This window comes from Sesamum indicum, linkage group LG12, assembly GCF_026168435.1.
Source record: "Sesamum indicum cultivar Baizhima isolate 11 linkage group LG12, ASM2616843v1, whole genome shotgun sequence".
Lineage (NCBI taxonomy): Eukaryota > Viridiplantae > Streptophyta > Magnoliopsida > Lamiales > Pedaliaceae > Sesamum > Sesamum indicum.
The window spans coordinates 16,025,188-16,042,671 of NC_142668.1; the positions used below are offsets into that span (position 1 = coordinate 16,025,188).

Here is a 17,484-nt window from a genome sequence, read left to right on the forward strand (position 1 = left end):
GTTTGATCCGAAAGAGCAAAGTATGAAAATCTAATATTATGGATAAATTCATAAGAAGTATGAATTCTGGAGCCTCTTTATCAGGAGACAACCAAGAGAATTCGAATATAATTACCACAAGAGAAACATTGTGGAAAGACAAAGATCTATTTGACTAGAAACCTCCTAAAATTAATACTAAAGAAATCTATGGAAAGTCATTTATTGATTTTAAGCCAGTATATACTGTAAAGATAGAAGAACAAATTTTTATTTAGTTCTTCTTTCATAATACAGAAATCGGATGTCTTGAATATATACATATATATGAAGAGTTTATATATATATATATAAATGTGAAGAGTTTATTTGAATCCTTCCTTGAAACTTCATCTCCAGCTTCGACCCCATGTGTGTGCTTTATTTATGGCTATGGGCCTTCCTTGAAACTTCCGTCATCTTTAATTTCTCTCTCTCTCTCTCTCTTAAATATTCCAAAAGGAGAAATAACAGGAAGTAATCGTACATAGCAATAAAAAGTATAGAAATGCAGAATTTTTACTAAAGCAAAGCCACCACCCACAGCAGCCATGCAGTTGCCATCGCCCCTACTTCAATTATTTGCGAAAAAAAGATAAAAAGGAAGGTAGGGAGAAATGCACTCCACCAATAAAATAACCCTTCTGGATGAGTAACTGTGGGCAGATTCTCTTTTTTCAGTAAATAAAGAGATAGAATTACTATCCCCAAAAACATTTCGTAGCATTAGTTCAATTGTGGAACCAACTGGATTGCATCATCAAAGTAACTCAAGCACTACCCGCAACAATTACTGAATTGCTTGTATAGCTTGATTTGCAAGTATTAGTTGGAACCGAGTGTTGTGGCAGAAATTTTTTGATACATTAGATCATCGTCCCCAACTTTGTCTTCCATTTTAGCACTTTTTGTAAGAAAATAGTACTCCTTCTTTATGCCTTTGTGATTTTCTGTAAATGAATAGTACTCTTTGTTTATGCTTTTGGTGACTATTTGTAAAGGAATAGTACTCCTTTTTTACAGCTTCTTATAAATGATAGGGAGTCACTACTCCCCGTTGTAAATTTGCTCGCTTTCTAATCTTAATAAAAAAGGGAGGGGACTCCGAAAAACTCCCACCCCGGGTGGTTTAATTAAAAAAAAAAAAAGAGCACTACCCGGAACAAATTACCGTTTTTTTTTTTTTTTTGAGTGAATAGACTATAATTATTTTATATGTTATTTTAATTATTAAGAGTTATAACTTCAATACATCAATTATTAACATCAAATAATAATTTATAGTTAATCAATAACTATGGTTGAAATAGACGAGTAATAGTATGCAAGGACTTGAACTTTAACTTGGCTCTGTGTAGGAAGGAATCGGCGGATTACAGTTGAAAACCATGTCCGAGGAAAGGGATTTTAAAACCAAAGCACCTTAATATATACAATACATCCCCCAAATTTGCCTGCTCGTTAAGCTTTTCAAAAAGTATAACTTTGGTATCAACTTTCTGGAAAAAGTGAATGTAAAGAAGCCATGTGTGGTGTGGAATCCCATCAAAATATCCTTCCTTTCACCCCCACTATAAGACTCTCCCCTTCACTTTCTTCATGTTTCTGCGGGTGCATGAAATATCTCTAAGCTTGTGAGCCAAAATCCCAAGAAATACAATTCTCTTCATACTTCATAGTTTCCCTTTACCACATACATAAACTCAATCGATGGAGTGTGCAATCGGAGCAAAGAAGGTTCAATCCATGAAAAACTACATGAAGGGTGATAATTTTGTTCTATACTCACTCACATCTTTTGTTACTTGCTTGTTCTTTTCCTACTCCTTTTGGTTCCCTACCATGAAGCACATTTTGTTTCTTCTTCGGAATTACATTTCCCTTTGTTGCAATGCCACATGCTTCTTTATCGTGGGAAATCTCATCGTTCTTGTTCTTGTAAGAGAATCGTGGGCAGCAAAATCATCACATCCATCTCCGCCCTCAGATACCTACACTGAATACGTTGCAAGAAGTGGGAGTTTAAGAAAGGTGAACTCCGACGTTCTATTGGAGAAGAAAGAGGAGGATGGAGCTGTGCAGAGCGTGAATATTGAAGAGAAAAGTCATGGAAATGTAAGGAATGCGTCTGATGAGGAAAAGAAAAGAGAAATAAGGGTGTACAAGACTATGCATCATGAGGAAAAGAAAAGGGGGATGGGAGCTTGCAAGAGTGAAGTTTGGGGTGAAAGTGAGATTGTGAAATGGAAAAAAGCTAATGGGGAAAAAGAGGACAAGCTTCTTTTACCTCGAGATGAGTTGAACAAAAGAGTGGAAGCTTTTATTGCAAGGGTTAACAAGCAAAGGTTGTTTGAAGCTAAATCAGTAGATCATGGTAGAGGTTGAAGATGAAGATGTTCGATTAAGGATTATTAGATGTAGAATTAATAGTTTTCTTGATTTCATTTTGCACTTAGCTCCTCAACCAAATTTTTTGAGGTTGAAATAAAGATGTATTTGTTTAACCTTAAAGCAAAATTGACAGTAATGTATTTGTTAACATTAGAGCAAAACTGACAGTAACCCCGCTTTTTCCGGGGTTGAGTTATTCTTATAAGTTTTGTATTGATTCAGTATTTTTTCTCAGTTAATAATGTAACTGTGTATAAGAAATTTACCATTAGTTTGATCCAGGATTCCAAAGGTGAAGGTTCACCATGTACCCTGTGCACCCCTTGGCAAAAGACATCATCATCTTTTGCACCTTCATCAAGCTAGTACTAGTCAATCAAAATCCTGTGTGGATGTTTTAGGACAAGCAGGCATCGAGGATGATTAATTAATGCACACAACGGCACAATGTTTATATATAAAAATCATAATCTTAAACCAACTCATTAGATTGAAGAAAGAACAAGTAGCCAGCATTATTCCAAAAAAGCTACGCGCCACTAGAATGCTGGGCCATTCAAGTTGAATGAAGCAAGCACAACAGAACAGCCTTGAAAGAGAAAATTACAAGTTACAAATGAGGGAAAAAAAGATTAAGCTCCACATTTCTGGCTTCCCCAGGTTTGGTGTATGAAATTCCTAATGATATAAACTCTCAACCAATCAGCAACTTGTTTTCATCCAAAAAGCTGTAAGTGGGAACCTCCAGGTTGAATGGTGCGGGTCCTTTGCGAATCCTACCAGAGATGTCATAATGAGATCCATGGCAAGGACAAAACCAACCGCCAAAGTCACCAGCATTTGGCAAAGGAATGCATCCCAGATGGGTGCACACCCCAACAACCACAAGCCATTCTGGATTCTTAACCCTAACAGCATCCTCTTGTGGATCACGAAGGGATGCAACATCAACACTGTTGGCCAACTTGATATCATCTTCAGTGCGACGCCTAATGAAAACTGGCTTCCCACGCCACTTCACGGTAACAGTTGTCCCAGGTTCAATACTAGATAGATCCACCTCAAGGGAAGCAAGAGCAAGGACATCTTTACTGGCAGACATGCTCAAAACAAATTTGAGTACCAAGAGACGGGCCAATGATGCATACACGAACCTGCCTCCTGTCAAAACAAAGTACGCAAATGCCCGCTTGCTGGGATCTCCTGGCGGATATCGCTCATGGTTGTGCTCATCATAGACTATCTTTGAACTGGGATTCTTGATTGCTGCCACAGTAGCTGGGATATCTGGAATCAGACTCATATCCTGTCCTGGAGCAAGGGTACTAGAAGAAAACCCTACAAAAAGTTCACCCAAGGTTGACATGTTATTCCCACCTGTATTAGGTGTCCAACATAGAGTTGAATGGAACTGTAGAAAGAAATCAGAAATGCAGCTCATCATTATTTCTGACATCCAAATTACAGCAAAGTGGATAAGGAGACTGGGCAAATGCATGTTGAAGACAAATGTGCATACATAATTCACTGATATGTAAAGGATCTTCAACAACCTAACAACTTGGAATTAAAAAAAATCACATCTCACAAGATAATGTGACTAATAGTTATAGATAAAGCTCAGCACTTATCATGTTGAACCTAAACCGGCTTAAGGGGGTCCAGACGAACTGTGATAAGTTGAACTACAATGAGCAGTAAACAAGATAAAATCGTGGAGACAGAGAATCTATCAAGAGAAGAAATGTAGAAATAGGATAAAGAAACTATTATATAACCTATGTTTATAATGGCAAGAAAGATGGTGAAAAAATTTAATCAACTACCTCCACGGAAACCCTTCCAACGACTCGTGCATCGCATTAAAACAAATGGGACAACTTCCAAATTCAACGGCATAAATATCTTAATTAGGTTTGTCAAATTGAATAATCGAATGAGAACTTTTATGGCTCAACACAATTTGGACAATATTCAGGCCGTTCAATTGCTAAATACATCAAAAAGGCCCAATTTTGAAATAAAGTAGTAAAATAAATCCAAAAGATTTGAGCAATTATTAATCACATAACGTAGAAAAGAAACTGATCAAGGTATTTTCAGATTCCTGGGCAAAAGAACAGCTCATATCATCTGAAGCAGCTAACAGAGACGCATTTTAATCCCCTCAATCCATTTAAATAAATCAGAAAAGGGAAAGAAAATATCATGCCCTGAGATTTCAATCATTTAATTTGATCACAAACCCGATCTTCACAATGGCGAAATGCAGAAAATCGCGCGATTGATAAAATATAAAAAGCAATACAAACAAAAAACTAGTAAAAGCGCCGCACCTCTGATTTGATCGGCAAAGGAGTCCATAAGGGCAAATGAGTGAGCGGGTGACGAGATGGATATGGTGCGCCCATCTGCAGACGAATCAGAGGCGGTGAATGGGTTTCTCGAGACGAACGCGGCCGACGAAGTCTGACCCGACCGCCATGAAAGAGAAGACAGCCTCCGCCCTGCTACTCTCAGCATTTTCAATCAAGGGAAAATATTCAGCCTAATTCAGATACGTCTGGCTGATTATGAAGGATTTGCGAGCCTTTACCTAGGGTTTACTCTCGCGCATAGGAATAGGGCTCGTGTGTAAGAGAGACGAGAAGAAAAAGGAAATCTGAAATTTTTGTTGAACGAGGAAATGTGCAATATACTTATACAATAATAAATAACTAAGTAGCGTCAAAGCCGTCTTAGCTCAGCCGGTAGAGCGCATGGCTTTTAACCATGTGGTCGTGGGTTCGATTCCCACAGACGGCGTAGCTTTTTTGTAATAATTTGTTTTGACTGTGTCGGTCGGATTTTTCAATTGGGCCGCTCTGGGTTTAGTCCTGTGCTGGGCCGATTATTCTCACCCTTTTCAAGATATTTTTGCCCAAGTCCAGTCAACACTCTTTATCCCTTTTTCCTAAAAAAAAAAAAAAATAAATAAAGAAAAGCCTATATAGAGTCAAGACAATGCAAAGATAGTCTTATAATCTACCTACGTAAACGTAACACCTACAAATATGAAGGTATTATTTATTTTTATTTTTAGAAATACTTGTATATATACCCCCAAAATTATAGTCTATTTGTGCAAATCATCATGTTTCCTAAAAATTATTTATATTCTCATAAAAGAGTAAATATTATTTACACTATTCACCCCCAAAAATATTAACCAACTATCTTTTTTTTAAATTTTTTTTATTTATATTAATATAAAAAGAAAAGTGCCTCCACATTTATAAAGGTCGTTAATGATATTGCCACACTAGTTTTTTTCGTAAAATCATAAATATTTTACATGATAAAATAATTGATTTATTCAACTTTTTAAAATTTATATTAATTGATAAATTAATTTTCTTTCTTTCTTTCTTTCTATTATTGTAATATACTGATTTATATATTTTTACTCTTATTTATAATATATTTTAAAATGTAAAAAATTATTATTATATGCACATAGAAATAACGTGTCATAATGACTAATATTATATATATTATATTTTTTTTTTTTGGTTGTGGTGAGTAACTTTTATAATTATGCAAAAATATATATATATATATATGAATGATGTGTTTCTTATTTTTATTTTGAAGAATGTATACATTATTACGAGGGATAAATGCATTTTTGGTTCTCAAATATAGTCACTGATGCAATTTTAATCATTAAATAAATAAATTTGTTGCTTAAAATTAGATTAGTGATTATATTTAAAGATAAAAAATGCATTTATTCCCACTTTTGAGAGAATATTATACAATTCCCTTTTTGTGATAGCAGTGAGGGAGTATTAGTATTACTCTGTCACAGGTGTCCAACGTCCCAAAAGAGCAGTGGGCAAGACGAGTTCCCCACGCCCCAATTTGAGTGCTTCAAGTTACCATAATACCCCTACTCTCTATATCTGCCGAGTCCTACTTCCCCTGTAACTGACGAATATCTATCCGAAGCCAATTTGGTCAATTTGAAAGAATCCTGATTCTGTTACCAACCGCAGACGATAGGCATTGCATAGACCTAGTCTTTAGTATCATGATAAGATCATGAATCTTCTTCGTTTACTCTCAACCCACAAGTCTCCCCTCTCTCCGGAATCTTGAATCTCATTCGCCGGAGACCTGACCGGAAATGGGCTTTCTTCAAGACTCATAATAATTACAAGGAAATGGGTGAAGTGAAGAAGAGCACGACGCGTGATCAATCATCCGCGGAAGAGACAAAACTACACCAAGCAATTGTACTGATTTCTTCGTTAATTTCTCTCTCTAATTCTATCAAAGTCTTCCCCACCAAATGGCAGTCCATTGGAAACAAGCTTGAAGCGCTTTTATCCAATCTCACCGCCATTGAAAATTGTCAATCTACCGACAATTTTTCGCTCTCGATTACTTTGGAAACGATTGTAGCCACTCTCAAGAGCTGCGGTGAGCTTGGGAAGCAATGTTCGGAGCTTTCGTACAGCGGGAAGCTTCTCATGCAAAGTGATCTTGATATTGTATCAGCAAAGATAGATGCTCATATAAAGAGTATTTCCGATATCTATGCTATGGGATTGCTTACACAAAACAACGCTATAGTGGTATCAAGGCCTTGTGTTTCGGCTTCAAGCGATGATATAAAGTTTTATATTGTTGATTTATTGTCAAGGTTCAAGATTGGAAGTACTGATATGAAGAAACAAGCCCTTGTTGCTTTTAATGAAGTCATTCAAGAAGATGACAGATATTTGAAGGTTGCTCTGGAGCTTGATAGTTTTGTAACTTTTCTTGTGAATTTTCTTGATTTGAAAGATGGTGAAATTCAAGAAGAGGCTGCCAAAGCTGCGTCTTTGATTGCAGGGTTTGAGTCTTACAAAAGTGTGCTGATCGGCGCGGGGATAATTGCTCCTTTGATTAGAGTTCTGGAGTCTGGGAGTGACCAGAGTAAAAAGTTCGCGGCAAGGTGTTTGGTGAAGGCGACCGAGAATTCAGATAATGTATGGTCAGTTTCTGCTCATGGTGGGGTGACCGTCCTGCTGAAGATTTGTGGTAACACTGGAGAACATGATGGTGAATTGGTTGGTTTGGCTTGTGGGGTGTTGAAAAATCTTGTTGGAGTGGAAGAGATTAGGAGGTTTGTGGTTGAGGAAGGCGCAATTCTTGAGTTTGTTAATCTTCTGAGGTCTAAAAATGAAGTGATAAAAATATGTTCAGTTGATTTATTGCAAGCTATGGCTTATGGGGATGAATCAATTAGGGATATGATCATTCAAGGAGGAGGTATTCGTGCAATTGTGCGTGCATTGGATCCCAGATCATCATTTTCAACAAAGACAAGAAAGGTGGCTTTCAGAGGAATTGTGAACATATGCTGTTCATCCGAGAAATCTCTGACTCTGTTGATAAACTACGGATTTATGGATCACATACTTTACTTCCTTCGTTATGGGGAGGTCCCGGTCCAAGAATTGGCGTTAAAGGCAGCATTTTGGTTAAGTGAAACATCAGAGGAAGGTAAGAAGGTAATGGGGGAAGCGGGGTTTATGCCAGTCCTCGTTAAATTTCTCGATTCAAACTCATTGGAAATCCGGGAAGTGGCAGCTGAAACATTGTCTAGCATGATAATAGTGCCAAGGAACCGGAAGAGATTCGTGCAAAATGATCAAAATGTTGGCCTGCTTCTGCAAATGCTCGACCCAATGGAGGTCAACACAGGTAACAAAAGGCTCCTGCTTTCTATATTGATGTCATTGACAAGGAGCAATAGTGCAAGAAAGAAAATAGCCAACTCAGGCTACTTAAAGAACATTGAAAAGCTTGCAGAAGCCGAAGTTTCAGATGCAAAAAAGATAGTTAAAAAGTTGTCTTCTAATAGATTGCGCAGCATCTTGGGTGGGTTCTGGCAGTCTTGAATGTTATCCTCCCTTCTTCTCAAAGAACTCTCCTTTCTGTAAATTTATACATACGTTTCTTTTGAGTTGATTGTTAGACATTTGATATCCAAAAGGGTTGCAGATTATGTTTAACCGTACATAGAATCTAATAAAACTCTTCTTCTCCATCAGTTAATCATTTTACTGGTGATCAACTGGACTGTCTTGATATAAAACAAACTGTGTAATCAGAAAAGGCTGGGAATTGGATCTTCTTGCCCATTTGCACATGGGAATGCAACGAACTGGAGAGGGGCATGCATGTGAGGGGTTGGCCATCAATGTTTCGAAAGCATTTCCTTCACATAAAAAGCAAGGAAAATGATAGATGATGATCAGCCTCCTTCTGTCCTTGCTCGTCTCTTTTGTCTTGCGTTCTCTCTTTGTCATGCAATGTTGGCAACGTTTCTCTTCTGCTAAATGTTGTCTTGAAAATATCAGTTTCAAGTTTCTAACTTGTGCATTGGGAATTGGGAGCTCCATGAGGTCTTCACGTTCTCTTTTGTTAAATTAGCGTGTGAAAATAAAAAAAAAATCTTATTCCAATTGAATTAAGTCAAATTGAACAAATCATAGAGTATATGATCATCCTTAAAAGTTGTACACAAGTTATATAATAAATATATTATATTTAACATGTAATTTGGTTAGAACAGATCAAACTCAAGCAAATTAAAATTCACCATAAAATCTAAATTTCAGAAGCATATTTCTTAAAATGAGTTGTGAATTTGGGAGCATTACCCCTCACTTATTGCTGTGTGCGGGGTATGGTGGCCCATCGAGGAAAACTGTGATCAAAGTCTTGGATCAATGAAAAGATGCATTGAATGATTATGGGACCATTGGCTTCCCATCTTTTCAGATGAAAAATTGGTGGCCCCAATGCCTTCTTAGAAGCAAAATCAATTAGTCACTGTGCCCATCCCATCAAAATGATAATTATTCAATTCAATTGGTTATAATAGTATAAAAAAGGCACTGTCTTTTATAAACAAAACTAAAAGACTTGGTGTTTGTCCCCTTCCAGAACAATCACTTCACTTTGTGATTGACTGCTTATTTTTGTAAGTTATCCGTTGAAATTGGTAATAAATGAGTATATATGAACTAAGGTAATTAGAGCATGTTTATGGGCTGTGAAATGGACCACACATTCGTTCCTTAGAGGAAAAGGATAAAAGAGAAAGAGGGGTCGTTTTCAATGATCCGTTGGGCTTTGACACCTTCGCGTTCGGCCCACCATGTGATCCCCTTTCTTCCTTTTCGCATCTGCTTTCCTACTACAAGAAAAGAGATGAATTTCATTTCCATCATCAAAGTTTTTAGACACTCCAAATTCAGAATTTGTTTGCAGTATATTTCGTAGCACAAATATCAATTTCAAAGTGAAAATTTATGTGTTATTCTTGGAAGAAAAGTTATTCCTACAAACAAACAAACAAACAAAGGGACAAGATTTGGTTTTCATGGAAGGAAGTGTAGAGGTGTGGTGTGTTCTGGTTTGTTGCTTGTCAAATGTTAAATACAAACAAGAGCATATACTTTCTTTGCAGTTGATCTTGTGCTGATTGCTCTCATGGGTAATACATTGATCGGATGGTCCAGCATATAAATTAGGCAGCGGTACAAATTATTTAAAACAAACGGAGCACTCGACGCAGCTTAAGGGGCTGTGGGCCTAAACACAATCAACCCAAATGTATGTGATACGTGGATTGTCGTTAGGCCCACACCATTAACCAAAAAAAGATAAAGAAGAAGAGGAAGAAACACAAGATCCCTTGTGTGAATTAATTCTTACTGTTATTGCTGCAGAAAACATGTGAATCATCACAGCTTCACCAAAATCAGAAGGTTCATAAGCTGTTGGATCCTATAAATTTCTTGAAGATCAACCAGACTATATACATCGCTTTCATGGAGGCAGATTCAGGAAGAAGAAATTATATATGCTTACCTCAGAAAAATTCATTCACGAATGTAGCGTACCATTCACAGGACAAATCTTGATTCATGACGATGATGATCGAGGACAAACAACATAGTAACGTTTACCCTAAACAACATTTTCTATTATCCTGAATCTCAGATTAGTCAACATCTGATGGAGGTTTCATGGATGATAGTTAAGCTAGATGCATCCTCTACCAGCACAACGACGGTTTTCAAGTTTCAGCCTGAATCCAAACCCTCTGTGTTGCCGATATGATCTTCCCCAGTCAGGAGTTTGCAGATAAGCTGAAACTCACCAATTCATTTTTCAGCCACCTCAACACTGTTAATCGTTTTTTGATACAGTTTCTACAGATTTTAAGCCACTAACAATACAATAGGAAAGATACGAAAAATCAACTGGGGAGATAGATCTTCTATTGTAACAAATGCACTCTCGATAGCTTACACCTTTCTTTTCTACTCGTTCAGACGAATCAATAAAGAAAATGAGCTAAGATTTAAAAGTTGAGCCTTGGTATAGCTTCATGCCCCAGTTAGACTTTGACTGCAAATACATGGGCATTAAGTACTCACCCCATTTATTATACTTCTTCCGATGATCCAATGTCGAAGCTGATCCCCTCAACTGTTGCTTTTTGGAACCAATTTACATTTGATTACTTGATCCCACACTAACGCCAAGCATATAGGTCGACTTTCCTGCAAGCACATCAATGAATCTATTATGATCAAGAACAGCCTGGTATAATAGAAGGGGACTGCAAAAACAGTTTAGCTCTGATCCTTCCTTTTGGTTAGAGAAGGATTGATCTTAAAATTTCTTTAACTGTGAGAATTTCAAGATGGAAGAAAGCACTGACCAACTATTCCTTTTCCCTCACTGTCAAAGAGTAAGAACAAATGGTGGGGCATCACGTCTTGGCCCGGCTACTGAACGGTAGACATAAACTCTGTCCGCTTGACCGTCATCATTTCCCTCATCTTTGATAACTTCAACATTCAGTCTTGGCATCTCTCTTGCAAGCAGCCTGCATCCCTTCATTGTTACATTACATGATGACATCCATAACGACCTCATCATTTCATATTTCTCTCGTCCAGACAACAGAGCCGCATTTCCGAATGGGCAATCTCGTATTTCAAGCTTCCTCAACTTAGGACAACCTTCGAGAACACATTGCATCCCCCAATCACTGCTGCCAGCAAAAGCCACGGAAAGTGTCTCAAGATTTTTGGCATACTTCCCAATATACTCAAATGTCAGATCAGTTAGAAGGCCTGAAACTGAAAGCCTCTTAAGCTTAGTGCAAGTTTTAACCACAGCAGCGAAGGCTTCATCCATAGGTTCGTTTGTCAGGTAATCTGGCTGCCCTGGGGTCATTATGCAAAGACGAAAGTGGGTAAAATCAGGGCAGTTCTGAACTATAGTAACGACAGCAGCATTGGTCATCCTCCGACAAAAGTAGAGGACATAGCGGAGTTTGCGACATCCACGAGACACGGCCAAGAAGCCCAACTCAGTCACCCCATCACGATGATGCCGGTCGTAAGGATCAGAAGGGAAGACTCGGAGTTCTTCGAGCAACGGACAGCTGGATCCAAGAGCCTCGAGCCCCTTGTCTTCAACAGTATCAATGACCTATATCAAAAGAACTAGTTTAGATATCATTTACAGACACCATCAGTGATGGGAAAGACGAGGTAGAGAGATAAAATCAGAAGCAACTTCAAACACTAGTCAGACCTCTTCCATCTATAGATGACTCTTATCTAAATAGAAACCATGATGATGGCAAGAGAAACATTTCAAATTATTTATGACACACTATGTCCATGATTACAAGGTTTTTTAACTCCCTTACAACATCTAACATTAAATGCTTTTGTTGTGTATTCTTGTTTGTCTATGAGAACCAAATTCCTCAAAGTGCAAGCTATCTCAACTATTAATTCTTACCCAAAGGCGTCGCAAATTAGGGCAGTGAACAAGAAGCTTAGCAAATTCACTACTTTGAAGGGCCACATCGCTCAAGTTCAAGAAAGTCAGACTGGCACAAGCTCCATAGAGAACAGGGAGATAAAGGGAAGTTGCTTCCCATAAACCTGAAAGAACTTGGAGATTTCTACAGTTGCTAAATGCACTCTCAATGTCTTCGTATTGGCGAGGCGTAAGTTCTTGCATGAAGGAGCCAGTACCAAGCTCCATTAATTGAGGAGCATGCACGAGCAACCGTCGCAATTGGTCCAAGGTAATACTATCATTGACCTTCAGAACCCTTAATGATTTGCACCGACCAACGAGTCTCTCGAGGTCATCAAAACTGACCTCACAGTTGAGACTGGAAAAGTTTAGTACCTCCAGTGAGGCAAAGTTCTCCGGGAAGCAACTTAACCAACCTCCACCAACATCATCTGTTACACTGTCCTGTATGTCGAGCTCAGTCAAGTTCCTAGAAGCCAAACATACACATCAAATGAGCTCCTTGTAAAAAAAATTGAAATAATAACCTAAAAAATATCAAACAGCACACAAGGGATGAATGGAAATAATGAAATATATGCCAGCCAACAGAGTGCCAAGTGGCTCCAAGTTTATCTTCTCTTGTTTTTTTTCCAAAATTATGTTGTAGCTTTTCCACCGATCTCATACTAAGATACGTATGAGCAAGGGAAGTCCGCATGAGGAAGCTTCAACAACATCCATTTACCAGTCTCTTTCTTGTGAGAAAATATAACTTCTGAATTAGGTATTTTAGAAGTAAATACGCACTTATAGATTAGCTAAAATTAACTAAATGTATTCTGGTAAGGTCTCCATTTCTGGATAGAGGGCAAGCACATGTAAGAGAATAGAAACTAAACCTGTAGGTAATTCAAGAAGCCAGGATTGCTTATATTAATCCATAAAGCATGAGCAGCTCTTAACAATATCCAATCTTCATTCTTTTATTTCTCTTCAAATCCTATACCTCATTCTTCCACCAAAAGGGGAAAAAGAAGTCATACTAGTATATGGCACAATATTAGCTCTTTTGTTCAACTACCATCTGTTATTATCATATTAGGTTTACTAATTTGACTTCACTAGGAAATTATGAGATCTTCAGGTTATCATGCACATTCATTTACCATAAACTCAACAATATAAAGGATAAGAACGAGATTTTTCCATTATTGAAAACTGAGTAAAGTACATATTTTTGAACTAGGAGGTCCATACGATAGTCAGACTAATGTTGGTTTCCAATGCAATAAAGTTACATGGAGCCACTGCCCCTTTTTTCTCTTTTTCCGAAACAAACAAATGAACAAAAAGGTGTTTCCCATTGGTGAGCTGCAGTATCATATTGAATCGGATGTTGACAAGAACAGAAATTCTTTAAAAGAAGAGTTTCATATAGCGGAGCAAAATATCCCTCATTCTCCCACCAATAAATTCCATTTCTCTGAGTCTTTCCTCTTTCTGATTTTCTGAGGTGACTGCATACTGAAAGCAAGCAGGCTCATATAGGTTGAGAAACCGTATTCATAACACATCCCATATAGGTAGTGTTAATATCATTGCCGTTAGAAGGGCAAGGAATAGCTCTTCAATCAATTCAGGTATCTTCACTAAACTTAAGCCTTCAGTTTTCATATATGACTACCATGTCGATCTCCGTTCATGTAGAATATCTCAAGGATTCAACAAGGTATCACCAAAGAGTTCATTAGTCACTACATATTTAAATGGCTCGTCAATGATGAAGACAGTGATATGTGGACAAGTGTGACATCATGAACATGCTATCTATTAAGCGCAATTTAACAGGACAAACATCACATGAAGAAAGCAGCGGCAAGAAGATTAAGATAGAAACATGAATTAGAAGCACTTAAAACAGCAGGAAATGACAGGGTAGATGACATGCACTACAATCCCATCTCAAAGTTTCCTCGTTTCCCAGCCACATGAAAAAACACAACTTTCTGATATTTGTAAATACATGCACATGACTGCAACACATCTTCTCCATTCACTAATCCAGATTCACATGCTTTATCAGAGATAAAGCCATTAAATGATATCGCCGAACACATATTAAACCCAACCCAATTTAGTAAAGACTAATGATCTCAGTAAACATACAAGCAGAATCGAACACAACCAATTCACAGTTACTGTTCTTAGAAAAGAAAGATCCTATTTCGAAATACTAACAGAAATCACAGTTGACTTTTTCCTGAAACCTAAAATGTCACGATCCCCAAACGCACAGTTGAGTGCATACAAGCCAGATCAACAGAAAGATTAGAAGCAAAATGAGAGATTTAGTTCTTTACAAAGTCCCAAAAGAACCCTAGAACTCAAGAAATCTAAACCCCCATTACACGAAGGAATTTTCATTTCTGAAGACTGTCAAACAAACAGAGCCACAAATTCAAGATTCACAGAAAAGAGAACAGAGTGCAATAATTAGAGAAAGAACAAATTTAACTTAATTGAAAATATCATAGACTGTAACCTGCAATGACTGGCAATGGCTTTGAGGCCATTGTCACTGAACCCATCACAACTCGACAAAGTTAAAGCCTTGAAGCGTGGGAATGACTTGGCCAAGAGCTCCAAGCTCTCATCAGTTACAGTCATCCTCTTGAGTCTCAGCTCTTCTAGAAAAGGGTAAACCTTGGCAAACATGACCAACCAAGAATGCACATTAGCACCCCAATCCCGTGGCAACATATTGAAATCAGAAAATCTTGGCTTCCCTTTAAGTGTAACACTCTTAATTCTTGGAAATCTTCTGGCCACGATTTCTGGTGACACTGAATAGCAGTTCCCTATAAAAAGCTTTGATCTCGTCCATCTCTCAGCATTATACCAATCTTTGCGCACAAGGGACACTGAACTCCGGTCTTTGCGTGAATCTATGAATGAAAGGACTTTTTCCAACACTTCATCAGGGAACGGTGATTGAGGTTGAGTTGGTCCGTGAGAGTTGGCTGAGTTTGATGGCGAGTCCTCAGATTGATCTGGATCCATTAGAGTCTTGGAGGATGGCTTGACCCAGGACTCAGAAAAATCTCAAACCCCACATAAGCTGCAACTTCTTACATAAACAAGTATAGAAATCAGAACACGTCTCATATAAATGCATTTGAATTCTCCATCAATGATTAGAAAAAAATCTTGAATTTAATTTTTGTAAAACAAGAGAGAAGAATTACACAGATGAGAAAATCTTGGACATAAAAAGGTTGATAGCCTCCTAAAAATCAGGAACCATTCAATTGAGCGTATACATACGCATGATGTAATTAGAAAGTTGAATTTCTAATCCAAAAATCTAGGAAATAATCATACAGCAAGGAAATCTTGAGGAAGAAGGGTTGACAGACTTCTTTTTAGCCCAAAAAACCAAAAAGTAGCCTAAATAACCAAGCAGTTCAACATATTAGCTGAAAAATTAAAATTTGAGAAAGTGATGGAAAAACAGTTCTTGAAATTGATAAAAAATAATAGGGAGGAAGAAAAAAAACCTCAATCTTGTACGCTCACTTTACCACTAAGCAGTAATCTGCGCACCCTTTTTCTTGAAATTGATAGTATTGTAATAAAAGAAATCATTATGAAAATTGAAAATGCAAAAGCAAAATCACCACAACATTTCCACTCAGACACAAGTAAGCAGCTCAACCCCAAAGCCAAAAACAGAGATCCGCCAAGAAATATGGAATCCCAGAATATGTTTAGATCCAGAGCCCCTTTTAGTTTATAAACAAATGCAAATTTACCTACATGAATACGTATGCAACAGCGATTGGATTGTAGAACAAAATGAAACAACTAAAAGCAGAAAGAAGAGAAAAGGGAAAGAACTGTGGAGGTTTACCTCTCTTTCTCTCTCTCTCAGATGAATGCTTGAAAGAACTGAAGAGCCAAAGAAAATCTTGGACAAACCCACTTGCATATTTTATTATAATAATAATAATAATAACAAGAAAACAATAATTGTTACTGTTACTACTGCTACACAAAAAGAGCACAGCACCAAAAGGAATAATATTTTTCCATTTAATAAACCCACAATACCGTATACTTTATGACTAATACAATACAATACGATTCACATACGCTAAATATACGTACATCCTTCTTCTTCTTCTTTTTCTTTTTTCCCTTTTTTTTTTGTAAAGCTTTAAATTATTAGACAGTCCCACCTTAGCTGAAGTTAACAGACAATGGAGGCGAAGCACCTAACCTCCACCGTGGTTGATGTGGCCACGCCCTATCACGTAGTGCCACGTATTGTGCGCCCGGCGCATGTTAGATTCATCCCCCTCTGTTAATAAGCAGTAAGGCAGAGCGGTGAAGTTTTTTAACTGCAGCTGCGGCGGTGTTTTTTCTTAACGGGGTTGCTGCCGTCAGTCTTACCCCTTTCTCCCGTTTTGTCCTTCATACTGCATCAAATTTCAGATTAACCCTCCCGTGAATTAAAAAATTAATTTGCAATCACACCCCTGGATTTCTTGAATTCTCAATGTGCCCCAAAATGTTTAAACTTTTTGGCAATGACGCCCTATTTGTTTGAATTGTAAAAGCAGGCATAACAAGAAAAGAATAATGCATCTGACATAAGTCTATTAATGGCCAACAAGAATATGGTTTATGCAAAATATATCCTAACCAAAGCACATGAAATTATTATTATTGTTTTGATTAGGACAATGATAGAATATTACATACTAATTGTCTTCAAATTTGAGATTTATCAAAGTATAATTTATTGCATCATTCATATAATATTCAGACATCAAATATTAAACTAAATCCAAATTCCATTTGTGTATATATATGGTGACTATCAATTAACGCAATGATTTAGTGGTTAAATTACTACTTTTCTTTCAAAATTTATTAAAAACATAGAGTTCATCCCTTTATATGGATTGTATTATGAATTTGGCAATAAATGATTTACACTGTATAATATTTGATTTAGTGAAAATTAATTTAATTCATAATTAGTGCATATTGGTGGTCGATTATACTTTGGTTTTATTTTAATTTTTGAATGATCAATTATACATGACGACTAAAAATTGGGGTGAATTTTGAATTTGTTAATGAGATTACATCAGGTTAAGCAATATCTCAGAAAAAAACAAATGTGGTGCGTGTATA

At 37.2% G+C, this 17,484-nt stretch overlaps 3 protein-coding genes and 1 non-coding gene across 9 annotated transcripts; 2 read left to right on the forward strand and 2 right to left on the reverse strand.

Moving 5' to 3' along the window:
* Positions 1–2,859: 2,859 nt before the first annotated feature.
* Positions 2,860–5,060, reverse strand: LOC105175454 (cytochrome b-c1 complex subunit Rieske-4, mitochondrial). Its single transcript, XM_011097892.3, has 2 exons — positions 4,746–5,060; positions 2,860–3,747 (listed from the first exon to the last, which is right to left on the reverse strand). Exons 1-2 carry the CDS (start codon positions 4,930–4,932, stop codon positions 3,104–3,106), a joined length of 831 nt encoding a protein of 276 aa, XP_011096194.1. The 5' UTR covers positions 4,933–5,060; the 3' UTR covers positions 2,860–3,103.
* Positions 5,061–5,141: 81 nt separating this feature from the next.
* Positions 5,142–5,214, forward strand: TRNAK-UUU (transfer RNA lysine (anticodon UUU)). Its single transcript has one exon. It is a non-coding gene; the product is annotated as a tRNA-Lys (tRNA).
* A 1,156-nt stretch (positions 5,215–6,370) lies between these two features.
* LOC105175455 (uncharacterized) lies at positions 6,371–8,499 on the forward strand. Its single transcript, XM_011097893.3, has one exon. The coding sequence runs from the start codon at positions 6,615–6,617 to the stop codon at positions 8,337–8,339; it is 1,725 nt and encodes a 574-aa protein (XP_011096195.2). The 5' UTR covers positions 6,371–6,614; the 3' UTR covers positions 8,340–8,499.
* Positions 8,500–10,291: 1,792 nt separating this feature from the next.
* Positions 10,292–16,468, reverse strand: LOC105175456 (protein TRANSPORT INHIBITOR RESPONSE 1). 6 transcript variants are annotated; one of them, XR_016063112.1, is made up of 6 exons: positions 16,193–16,462; positions 14,825–15,406; positions 12,277–12,769; positions 11,180–11,958; positions 10,893–11,018; positions 10,292–10,601 (listed from the first exon to the last, which is right to left on the reverse strand). XR_016063112.1 is itself a non-coding variant. In XM_011097898.3 (5 exons), the coding sequence occupies exons 2-4, from the start codon at positions 15,340–15,342 to the stop codon at positions 11,203–11,205; spliced, it is 1,767 nt and encodes a 588-aa protein (XP_011096200.1). In that variant the 5' UTR covers positions 15,343–15,400; positions 16,193–16,463; the 3' UTR covers positions 10,292–11,018; positions 11,180–11,202. The 6 variants fall into 6 exon arrangements, 5 of the variants coding, with proteins under 5 accessions (XP_011096200.1, XP_011096196.1, XP_011096197.1 ...); XM_011097898.3 differs by having other exon boundaries at positions 10,292–11,018; positions 14,825–15,400; positions 16,193–16,463; XM_011097894.3 differs by having other exon boundaries at positions 10,292–11,018; positions 14,825–15,409; positions 16,193–16,463.
* Positions 16,469–17,484: the final 1,016 nt, after the last annotated feature.

What these genes read in the sequence shown, in the direction of transcription:
- LOC105175454 (XM_011097892.3), bottom strand. Translation starts at nt 4,932, where the DNA reads ATGCTGAGAGTAGCAGGGCGGAGGCTGTCTTCTCTTTCATGGCGGTCG. An exon ending in CTTTGCCGATCAAATCAGAG is followed by an intron (nt 3,748 to 4,745) that starts GTGCGGCGCTTT and finishes AACTTTTTGTAG; the next exon opens with GGTTTTCTTCTAGTACCCTT.
- LOC105175455 (XM_011097893.3), top strand. Translation starts at nt 6,615, where the DNA reads ATGGGTGAAGTGAAGAAGAGCACGACGCGTGATCAATCATCCGCGGAA.
- LOC105175456 (XM_011097898.3), bottom strand. Translation starts at nt 15,342, where the DNA reads ATGGATCCAGATCAATCTGAGGACTCGCCATCAAACTCAGCCAACTCT. An exon ending in GCCATTGCCAGTCATTGCAG is followed by an intron (nt 12,770 to 14,824) that starts GTTACAGTCTAT and finishes TTTGGCTTCTAG; the next exon opens with GAACTTGACTGAGCTCGACA. An exon ending in CTAATTTGCGACGCCTTTGG is followed by an intron (nt 11,959 to 12,276) that starts GTAAGAATTAAT and finishes CTTTTGATATAG; the next exon opens with GTCATTGATACTGTTGAAGA.